The sequence below is a fragment of the Crotalus tigris genome, unplaced genomic scaffold (genome assembly GCF_016545835.1).
Source record: "Crotalus tigris isolate CLP2741 ecotype Arizona unplaced genomic scaffold, ASM1654583v1 scf7180000024151.2778019, whole genome shotgun sequence".
Classification (NCBI taxonomy): Eukaryota; Metazoa; Chordata; class Lepidosauria; order Squamata; family Viperidae; genus Crotalus; species Crotalus tigris.
In genome coordinates, this window is record NW_024100413.1 from 2,204,271 (window position 1) to 2,216,015 (window position 11,745).

An 11,745-nucleotide genomic window follows, 5' to 3' on the forward strand; every position below is an offset into this window, starting at 1 on the left:
AGTTGGGCAAGTGTAGAAATAAATAAATTTAATGTATTCCATTTAGGCACTAGGATGTCCTCTGGGTATGTCAGATGAAAGATAAATCTGGTGAATCTGACCGTCAATAAACCAAAAAAAAAAAATGTGTTATCGTCCAAATTCATAATGGACTCATGAGGCCCCTACCAACTGCCTTGTTTCATCTTGTTTTGTTTTTATTTATTTTTTAAATATTTTTCTTTGGCCAGCGACCCGTAATTTATTGATATTTTGTATTTCATTTTCTCCCTTCCTCTCCTCTCTTCTCTTCTCCTTTCCCTCTCTTCTTTCTCTCTTTTCTCTCTTCTTCTCCTTTCTTTTCTCTCCTTCCCTTCCTCTTCTCCTTCCCTTCACCTCCCCTCTTCTCCTCTCCTTTCCCTCTTCCTCTCCTCTCTTCTTTTCTCTTCTCCTTTCCTTTCTCTCTTCTTCCTCTCCTCTATTCCTTTTTCTCTTCTCCTTCACCTCTCCTTCCCTTCACCTCCCCTCACCTCTTCTCCTCTCCTTTCCCTCTCTCCTCCTCTCCTCTCTCCCTTTTTCTTCTCTTCTCTCTTCTCCTTCCCTTCCTCTCCTCTTCTCCTTCCCTTCCCCTCCTCTCTCCTCCTCTCTTCTCCAGACTCCAACTACTCTTACTTCAAGGTCTTGGTTTGCAAGGATATTGATGCGAAGCTGTCAGCCTTTTCAAGTAGACAAGACATGGAATGTCCCCAGATGAGCTAATTCAACTTTATTGCAAGGCGACATTAACCGAATCTTGTTCTCTGAAAGGACAAATCTCCCCGTCTCCTTTACAGAACAGCCTGAGAAGTCAAGGGTCCGTGCCTCTTTCTCCACCCATTATTCAACTGCAGAGGAAAACATTGAAGAAACAGGAAGGCAGAGTTTGACTCAGCATGGAAAATGAAAGAGAAATAGCAGAAGTCCAGAGCTGAGTATCTCTTCACTTCAAGGTCAGTTCAGAGCTCCAGGAAGATCCCTTTGCTATTCAAACTTGTTTGATGTTTGCAGATGTGGTTAAAAGCTGCTCACAGCTTTTTCTAAAGCTTTTTAATTTTTTTGGTCCCTGCATTTTTTTTTCCTTCAGAATAAAATGGATCTCATGTACCTATTCATGCAGTTAGGAATCGTATTGACGGCTTTCTAAAAAGTGAATAGCAATGAATGGGATTCTTACTCGCCCGAGTTTCTATTGTTGTTCTTATTTTTCGTGGGATTGAAAATGCACTGAATTTTCCCAGGACAAGGGTGAAAAATAGCGAACAAAGGCAAGGAGGAAGATTCAATGCCAAGATGGGTTTCAAAGACATTTGGGTTGAATTTCTTCACCTTGACTCAGGTGATCGGATCGAATCGGCGTTGTCCGATAGACAAAGCCAAACCGATCAAATCCCTCCAAATTGATTTAAGACAATCTGGAGGCCTTCTGCAGATTTCACCCCTCCCTCCATTCTTTTTTTTTTTTAAATTGATTCCAAATGGATTCGATTTGATGGCCTGGTTTGAATAAAACCGAGTTCAATTTTCTACACTGGAAAGTCTCAACTGAAGGGACTGTTTGAGTGAGATTCTGTCAGGTTTCGTAACTGCTGCTTGCATTCTCCTATGGAAATAATAATGGGCTTTTTATTTGTGGTTTCCCATTATGTTCAGCTTTTTAAAAAGGGAGCTCTTAAGCGTCTAGGGGTTTTATTTCACCGTTCTTCTGGGAGAGCAGGATGAGTGTGCGCGCGTGCGTCCGTTTGTTAAAGAAGAGTTATCAGTGGTCCAGGAAAGGAATGAATAAAAGATGATTTAAAAAGAGAAAAATGCGGAAGGAGGGAAGGAAGGAAGGAAGGAAGGAAAGAAGGAAGGAAGGAAAGAAAGAAAGAAAGAAAGTGAGTAGAAAGAAAGCAAAGAAGGAAGGAACGAAGGAAAGAAGGAAAACTGAGAAAGAAAGGGAGGGAGAGGGGAAAAGCGAAAGAATGAAAGAGAGAAAGGAAGGAAAACAGTGAGAAAGAAACAAAGAAAGAAGGAAAGAAAGAAAGAAAGAAAAAGAGAAAGGAAGAAAGAGAAAGAAAGAAAATAAATAAATAAAGAAAGAAAGAAAGAAAGAAAGAAAGAGGGGGAGGAGGAAGAAAACAAAAAAGGAAGGAAGGAAAGAAGGAAGGAAAGAAAGAAAGAAAGAAAGAAAGAAAGAAAGGGAGTAGAAAGAAAGCAAAGAAGGAAGGAAGGAATGAACGAAGGAAAGAAGGAAAACTGAGAAAGAAAGGGAGGGAGAGGGGAAAAGCGAAAGAATGAAAGAGAGAAAGGAAGGAAAACAGTGAGAAAGAAACAAAGAAAGAAGGAAAGAAAGAAAGAAAAAGAGAAAGGAAGAGAAAGAAAGAAAATAAAGAAAGAAAGAAAGAAAGAAAGAAAGAAAGAGGGGGAGGAGGAAGAAAACAAAAAAGGAAGGAAGGAAGGAAGGAAGGAAAGAAAGAAAGAAAGAAAGAAAGAAAGAAAGAAAGAAAGAAAGAAAGAAAGAAAGAAAGGGAGTAGAAAGGAAGCAAAGAAGGAAGGAAGGAATGAATGAAGGAAAGAAGGAAAACTGAGAAAGAAAGGAAGGGAGAGGGGAAAAGCGAAAGAATGAAAGAGAGAAAGGAAGGAAAACAGTGAGAAAGAAACAAAGAAAGAAGGAAAGAAAGAAAAAGAGAAAGGAAGAAAGAAAGAAAGAAAATAAAGAAAGAAAGAAAGAAAGAGGGGGAGGAGGAAGAAAACAAAAAAGGAAGGAAGGAAGGAAGGAAGGAAGGAAGGAAGGAAGGAAGGAAGGAAGGAAGGAAGGAAAGAAAGACAGAAAGAAAGAAAGATAGAAAGGAAAGTAAGACTCTATGATGATATTTAACTTACCCGAAATGGGAAATCACTTTCTAGAAAGCAAGTTCCTCTTTGCCTTTCTTTCACACCCCAATCTATGGTTCAGCAGGATGTGCCGTTGAGAACTTTTATGAGCAAGCAGATGGACTTTGGGCCAAGAAGACTTCTCCCTACGACTTTCTTTTTTGCCCCTTTACTCCCTTCTTCCAGAAGACTGCCTCTTCCTTTCCATGGATTCGGCCGGATTTTGCACAAGGAAGACTATCTGCCTTCGTTGAGCTTCCTCATCCTCTTGATCAATCTCCGTTGGTTTTCATTTTTTTTTTTTTTTTAAAAAAAGTCTTTCCCCTGAATGGGCCGAATCTGAAAATGCCCAGGAAGGCTGGGGTCTTTTCACCGTCATGTATCATGTTCTCCTTGGCGGTGCTTTTTGAGCTGAATCTGAAAACCAGGAGCCTCAGTCCTTGTCTGGAGGTAAGGGATAGCCTTTTGTGGGATGAAATGTTTAAATTGTGAATTGCAACCTCATAGTTTTGAAAGAGCTCGCTGCCTTCCCAGGGCTCCTTTCTTTACTGCTTCCCGACATCTCTCGCCTCCAGAAGTTGGGGGTGCTCCATCACTGGAGGTTTCTCTTAAGGAGAGATTGGACAACCATGTGCCCAGAATGGTGGAGGGTCTCCTGCTTGAGCAGGGGGTTGGACTAGAAGACCTCCCAGGTTCCTTCCGATGCGGTTACCCTATAATAATGCCAGATCAATGACTCAGTGGAATGGCGTGCCTCCAGAAGTTGTAGGTGCTCCATTAGAAAAAGAGATTGGACAACCACTTGTGGGAAATGGCGCAGGGTCTCCTGCTTGAGCCGGGGGGTTGGACTAGAAGACCTCGGGGGTCCCTCCCGACTCTTGTTATTCTCTGGTTCTCGTCTGATGAATTGGTAGGGTTTAAACATTTCTCCTTTTGAAACGAATCTGGGCTTGCCTTAGTTTGCCTAGCTAAGAAACGAAAATCCCGTACTTCTAAAACCGCGCATTTAAAAAAAAAAAAAATAAGAGAGGGCCTTGATTCAGAAAGGAATGGGACTGCTTAAAGATCAAAGTCACCAGTGTAGCTCAGAGTTGCAATGAGGGGGTCCCTGGTGCTCTCTGAGCTTGGCTTTTTTTTTTTTTGCAGACGTTTCATTACCCAACTAGGTAACATCATCAGTGCTAGAAGGGAGGGGGGTTTTCTGAGAGGAGGAGGAAGAGGAAGAAGAGGAAGAGCAGGAGGAGGCCTGTGGAGTCCTTAGTGCTCTCTGAACTTGGTTGTTTTCTTGAAGACATTTCATTACCCAACTAGGTAACATCATCAGTGCTAGAAGGGAATGGGGTTTGCAGGGAGGAGGAGGAGGAGGAGGAGGAGGAGGAGAACTGAGTCGTCCTTGGTAGCGTGATCAATCCTGTTACACTGATGACATTACCTAGTTTGGGTCATGAAACACCTGGAAGAAAACCAGCAAGCTCAGAGACCACCAGGGACCCCCTCAGATTATAAGGAAGGAGCGGTTTCAATTTCTAATCTCTTCTAATTCTAGACAATCCCAGGTCACTCCTACAGATGCATGGAGCTGAACCTTACTAGGATCCCTTCCGGTATCCCAAACAGCACCCAGATCTTGGATCTAAGTTTCAACCCGTTGAAAATCCTGCACTCAAATTATTTCTCAGCAGTTTTGGCGCTGAGATTTCTGGACCTCACTAGGTAAGGAGTCTGAACAGAAAAGATGCGAAGGTGAGGTAGGATAGGACCATATTTAGGGGTTTGTCTCCATATCCCGGGTCCTTGACAGATGGCAATCGGTTGTGTGAACTTAAAACCAGTGAACGGGAAAACCAGTTTAAGTAAAGTAATCTAGGCAAGTTATTTATTTTTTTTATCCCCGCTAAGTTTGGGACTTTTGATCCAAATACAATTCTACTTTTCCTAAATGCCACATTTGATCTTCATTGAAATAGAAGCTGGCTGCAGTCTGTTTTTTGCATTTTGACTTTAACAGGGATGGTTTTTTTTAGAACGTACCAGTCCTCAGTACAGGGGTCTATTTTTTCTATGTATATGTGTTTGTGTGTAGGAAAAATAAATAGCCCTTCATATCTTTCAACCTTTTTGAATGAATCCCTTTGCCTTCTTAAACAATGTATTCCTACGCTTGTCTTAAAAAGTTTGATTCACTTTTGGTTTTAACGCACACATTGTTCTCACTTCCCCTTCCTCTCTTAAGAGTTAATTTTTATGCTGAATGAGGAAGTTCTCAAATTCATTCTCTTATGAAAAGGCAAATCTTCAGTGCTCACCTTTGTCCTGATTCAAAGCAGAATCCAGATGTGAGCAAATGCTAAACCTGTATAAAATATGTCAGATAGGAAAGCTGTGCAAAGTTTGGAATTGACATCTATTAGATCCAATCTAAGTGACTATTTAGATCCAGTAGCCAAAGCAGGTCAATCTGTTCAATCCTATTTGGGCATGGTTTAAATTGCAAATCTGAATCAGATGGCATATTTACAGTTCTTGATTGTCAATGTAATCTTATCAAGGTCATGAAATAGAATAGAATGGAATGGAATGGAGTGGAGTGGAGTGGAGTGGAATGGAATGGAATGGAATAGAATAGAATAGAATAGAATAGAATAGAATAGAATAGAATAGAATAGAATAGAATAGAATAGAATAGAATAGGAATGGAATGGAATGGAATGGATGGGATGGAGTAGAGTGGAGTAGAGTAGAGTAGAGTAGAGTAGAAGAATAGAATAGAATAGAATAGAATAGAATAGAATAGAATAGAATAGAATAGAATAAGGAATGGAATGGAATGGAATAGAATAGACTTTATTGTCACTTTAAATGTACATTAATCAGCATACATTAAAATGAAATTTCGTTGCATTCAGCTCTCAAAGAATAACCGCCTCCAATATACACTACATAAACATGACAAAAGATTATGCATATAACTACACCCAAACACACACAACACAGAGAAACAGTACAGTCTAGTTTGGATGTATACATAAATATGGCGGGGGAAAAAAAGAATCCTGTGAATTTACAAGACGGATGGCATAAGGAGCAAAGCTGTAGTCCTGCTAGAAATACTTCAAAACCTCCTCCCAGAGGGCAGCAAAAAAAAAAAAAAAAATGACAGCATAAAATTCGACCTTGACTGATACTATGAACTTTCGCCTTCTTTTCCCATCCTGTTTTCAATAGGTGTCATCTCTGGAAGATTGAAGACCATGCCTTTGCTGGACTCACCAACCTCTCGGTCTTGATCCTGACAGGCAATCCTCTCCAGATTTTGGGACCGAGGATTTTTCACGATTTACCCTCTTTGCAAAGATTCCTTGCCGTAGAAACCAATTTGTTCTCGTTGGCCAGCTTTCCCATTGGACACTTGACTTCTCTCCAAGAGCTGAATCTGAGCCACAACCGCATCGACTCCTTGAAGCTCCCCGGATATTTCTCTGACCTAATCTTTCTCCGGCATCTCAACCTCCGATTAAACAATATCTCCTCCATCTCGGTAGGAGACCTGGATGCTTTAGTGAGCCAGAACCTGACGTTGGTACTGTCTAGAAATGATATAAAATATATCGAATGGAACGCCTTTGAGGGACTCCACCTTCAGGAATTGGTTCTGAGGGGCTGCTTTGAGAATGGCGTAATTATGCAAGCTAGCCTCCGGAATATGTCCGGTTCGCACGTCAACAGTTTAGTGTTAGGAGACTACCGAAACATCCATCGACTGGAATCCATTGACAAAAGCCTTGTAGATGTCCTGTGTGACTTGCATTTGCAGGAGCTCACTCTCATTGAAGCAGACTCCATGGAAACTGGAAGCACCCTCTCGCTTTGTCTCAACAATATTTCCAGAGTGCGGTTGGTCCATACCTATATCGACGACACGTTTACGTTCCCAAATGACTCCAACCTTTACCAACTTGAGTTTAAGAACTCTGCACTGAACATGGTACCTGCGAAGAGTCTCTCTTCCTTAAAGAAACTAAAAGTGCTTCGCATCACTCACAATAAAAATCTCATATACTTGAAGAATTATTTTGAAGGCCTCCCAAGCTTGGAGACCTTGGACCTCAGCGTTAACAGGCTGGTCACTCACCTATCCTGGATTAAACTCATGAAGGGAGCTCCCAATTTGAAGTACTTGAATTTGAGCTTCAACACGGAAATCAGGTTAAGCATTGAATGCAGTGGGCCAGCCAAGCTGGAATATTTGGATTTTCAACACACCGCCCTCGCCTCACCCGGAACCGTTCCTTCGTTTTTCTGTCTCCACAATCTTATTTATCTTGATATTTCCTACACAGACACCACGGTGATTGCCGAGTGTTCGTTTTGTGGCTTGCACAAGCTGCGTGTGCTCAAAATGGCAGGCAACCGATTTGCCAACGATCAGCTGGTTGACAACTTCCGGAACCTCACGGAGCTGCATTTTTTAGACGTTTCCAATTGCCAACTCCAACATATCTCTCTCAGCAGTTTAACCAACCTCCATGAACTCCAACTGTTGAATGTCAGCCATAATAAACTGCTAGGACTCCATCCAGAGACCTATGTACACACCCCTCTTCTCAACACCCTGGACTTTCACAACAACCAGCTGGTTGCATTGACGGAAGAAGATCTTAAGAACTTACCTGCTAGTCTGAAACACCTGGATCTCTCTGAGAACCTTTTTGATTGCTCTTGTGACCATTTGGACTTCTTGCGGTGGACAAAAAACTCCTCAACTCTCCTTCAAAACATCAACAACATGGTCTGCTCTACCCCCATGGACTTAAAAAATGTCCCAGTGATGGGTTTTGACTTGGCGCCCTGTGAGATAAGCACTACTATAGTAGCTGTTTCAGTGACCCTTGTTCTGGTTCTGATCACAATCTTGATTCTGGTTTATAAATATTATTTCTACCTCTATTATACCATGGTGTTGTTCCTTGGAAACAGATCCTCAGAGGAGAAGGAAACTGTCTATGATGCGTTTGTGATCTTCTCCAGTAGGGACCAGGAGTGGGTGAACCAAGAACTGCAGCGGCCTCTGGAAGAGGAATTACCTTACTTCCGTCTCTGTCTTTTCTACCGGGACTTCATCCCTGGAGTTTCCATCATCACCAACATCATCAAAGAAGGCTTCCAGAACAGCCAGAAAGTCATCGCTGTTGTCTCAGACCACTTCTTGGAAAGCCGTTGGTGTAACTTCGAACTGGAGGTGGCTCAGTCTTGGCAACTGGTGGACAGCAAGGCCAGCCTCATCTTAGTTGTCATAGAAGGGGTGGACAAAGCAGCCCTGAATCGCAAACTGGGCTTGTTCCGTTATCTGCGGAGAAACACCTTCTTGACGTGGAAGGACCGGGACATCAGCCGTCATGTCTTCTTAAGGCAGTTGAGGTCAGCCTTGCTTGAAGGCAAAACATGGACTGAAGAGGAACTTAGGCTAATGTTGAAAAAGTAGGGAGATGTCTACTTTTGCTGTGCAACTGAGCCAGTCAGTCTAGTTCAGGGGTGTCAAACTGCCGGCCCGTGAGCTGGACACATCACATGGAAGCCACGCCCACCCCATTGCCGGCAATGGCAAAACCGGCCCGATACATTGCGTGACGTCATATGATATCACAAGTTTGACATGCCTGGTCTAGTTTAAGGAAGCCTTCAAGAATAGGTGGTCTCACCTTTAGAGTTTCCTAAGCTACAGCCAGATCCAGTTATTTGGGGAGGTGTTTATTTGGGATACACCAGCACTTCTATTCTTCTCTTCCCCCCACTTTTTTGTATTGTGATGATGATGATGATATCATTCAGTCATGTCCAACTCTTGGTGATTCCATGGGCCAGGTGTCTCCACGTTTTCTGATCTTGCACTGCTATTTTGAGTTGTTCTATGCTCTGGCTGGGATCAACTTTGATGGTGTACCGTATATGCTGGCGTATAAGACGACTTCCGGAAGCGCTAAACTCGGCGCCAAAGACAGGGTCGTCTTATACGCCGAGTCGTCTTATACGCCGGAAATACTGGTAGTTTCCGGCGTATAAGGTGACGTTCTAGGAATGCGGCTCAGCGATAAAGACGGGGATCGTCTTATACGCCGGGTCGCCTAATACGCCGGCATATACGGTATTTTGTATTGTGGGGAGACTTTATTAAGGTCTGTCAGCTTTCATGACTTTCATGCAGAGGTTGAATGGATCTTCTCTTGAAGTTATTTATTGCTTATGAATACAGAAAACTGATGAGGCATGCACTAAAGATGTTCAGATGTGGTCAGAGATCTTAAGACATGGCTTAGAATAGAGCAGAGCTGGAAGGGACCTTGGAAGTCTTTTAGTCAAGCAGGAGAACCTATACCTTGAAGCATTAATGTAGAATAAATATATAGAAAACAGGGCATCCCATCAATGGGAATCCTAAAGGTCCTTTTTCCAAAAGGCAACTTGACTTTCTTGGTTTTTCTTTGAAAATGTTTCGCTTCCCATTCCAGAAGCTTCTTGTTCAGTTCAATTCAAAACAAAGCTTCTGGGATGAGAAGTGAAATATCTTCAAAAAAAAAAAAAAAAACCCCAAGAAAGTCCAGTTGCCTTTTGAAAAGAGCATCTTTGGGACCACCAAGACCTGGATGGTTGAGTCTCACCAATGGGAAGTTTCATTTCGTTTCCTGAATGCGCCAAGATGAGTAGGCCAGATTTATGCACTGCTAGAAGTCCATTGGCTGGAAAAGAGGTGTTTCATGATGTTCTGGTCAACGACCTCTTGGAAATGCACAAAGTGTCCTCAGAAGACTTTTGACATCTTCTTCCACGTCCCCTGGAAGAAAACAGGAATATTCTGCTTCCAGATTGTCCTAAAACATAGAACATAAGGTTTGGGAGGGATCTCAGACGTCTTAGTAGTCCAACTGCCCACTCAAGGTAGGAGACCTTGTAACTGTTGGATGATTTAATATTTGAGGGGCTGTCACAGAGAAGAAAGAGGTCAACCTATTTTCCAAAGGACCTGAACGCAAGATAAGAAGCAACGGGTGGAAACTAATCAAGGAGAGAAGCCACCTGGAATTAAGGAGAAATTTCTTGATAGTGAAAACAATTAACCAGTGGAACAGCTGGCCTCCAGAAGTTTTGGGTGCTCCATCACCACAGGTTTCAAAGAAGAGACTGGACAGCCCTTTGTCTGAAATGGTATAGGGTCTCCTGCTTGAACAGGGGGTTGGACTAGAAGACCTCCAAGGTCCCTCCCGACTCTGTTATTCTGTAATTCTAGATGAGGAACAAGACAACTATGTAATAGGAGTAAGTGGAGGCATATTCTGGTAATGAAATTAATGACATGCTTTGTCCTTACTGCTCTGGGATTTTTATTTTTCTCTATATATGTGTGGTATCCAAGGAATAACTGATATGAAAAATGGGCACTGCATTTTGGCAGGAGCTGTGACCTTTTTTTTTAATGTTGCAAAAAAAATGTAAATTAATTTGTGCGACACTAATGGAAGTGACTAAGGAATCTTCATAAATAAAGGTCTTAATTATTCCGGTCTGACTTTGTCCATGCTTAGCAAGATAATGATAGCAAGAGAAGGGTGTAGCTAGCTGATGAGGACTAATGAGTCCGAAATAGCTATACTAGTCTCCCAGTTAAATCTTTAACTCTTTGTTAGCAAAAAGAAATCTGAATATATACATATATATAAACCTGCAGATGCGAGGTTTAAAAGCAAAGGTGTGTAAGGCAGCTTGGACCCCCTAAGGGTCTCAGGTCTAGCATTTCTCACCCTTTTCTCAGTTTTTTGTCTTGGTGTGAATGTTTGCATCCTTCCTTGTTTGTGAATGTTTGCATCCTTCCATCTCCTGATTTCTAATGCACTCTATTCATTAATTTTGGAGTCGGTTTTGTTTTGAATTGGTGGTCCGGAATATGCATTTTGGGTCATTCGTGATTCTCCTGTGTATATGTTTATCTTTGATAAACACAATTCACTGTGTAAATAAATTGCTCGTCCAACCCCACTCTCCTAAGATCCTTTGATTCTTATTCTCATCGTTATGGTCATGATAATAAAGGGTGTCAGGGAAACTCACAAGCAGCTGGGGGGGGGGGGAAATGATAATAAAGAGTTTGTGCCAATTGTGTTGTCAAGGGGGAAAAAAGAGCTCACGGAAGGCAGAACTCAGCAAACAGGACTCGGTGTGGCAGAAGGTAAAAAATAAGTGGCATGTTCTGCCAGTTATAGCTGGTCTATGCCCAGCAGGCTGGGTCAAGACACAGGTTATGGGAATTCAGGAAGGCGAAAATCACATCCCACGAAACAGGATTTTGTCTAAAACTCAATTATTTGGATTAGAAAGGGGGAGAAAAAACATCCCTTCCCAGCTGGAAGCACCTTTTAAAAAAAACAACGGGGAGCAAATATTCAATCCAGCACTGAATACTGTAGATTCTTTTCAAAAACATGGCCCTGGAAATTGATATTCCAGATGCAAATCACAGGTGACCTGGTGTCATTTGAGAGCGAGGAAAGATTATGTAGAAAGGAAATGTAACTAGCTTAGGTGTTGGTTTTGCCACTTATTTAGGGGGCAAACTTTTTTTTTCTTCCCAACTTTCCAAGCAGGGTAGAGAACGTTGTGTTTTTCTCCAACGGTTCAGGAAGAAAAAGGCCCCAATATTATTTCAACCGTTTTTGAAAAATTCTTTGGAAGGATCGACCTGAACGCCAGAGATTAGTCATAATTCCCCTGCCAGTGCTGCTTTCGACTGGCTGACAACTCATACCTTCAAAAATCCATTAAATTCTCATCTGAATATATTATCCAAAGGAGAAGAGATGCGTAGCAATTAGGACAGAAAGGGTG

At 42.1% G+C, this 11,745-nt stretch overlaps 1 protein-coding gene across 2 annotated transcripts; it reads left to right on the forward strand.

Moving 5' to 3' along the window:
- The first annotated feature begins 615 nt into the window (after window positions 1-615).
- Window positions 616-8,853, forward strand: TLR4 (toll like receptor 4). 2 transcript variants are annotated; one of them, XM_039322885.1, is made up of 4 exons: window positions 616-968; window positions 2,957-3,321; window positions 4,418-4,584; window positions 6,097-8,853. In XM_039322885.1, exons 2-4 carry the CDS (start codon window positions 3,217-3,219, stop codon window positions 8,351-8,353), a joined length of 2,529 nt encoding a protein of 842 aa, XP_039178819.1. In that variant the 5' UTR covers window positions 616-968; window positions 2,957-3,216; the 3' UTR covers window positions 8,354-8,853. The 2 variants fall into 2 exon arrangements, with proteins under 2 accessions (XP_039178819.1, XP_039178821.1); XM_039322887.1 differs by having other exon boundaries at window positions 3,058-3,321.
- Window positions 8,854-11,745: the final 2,892 nt, after the last annotated feature.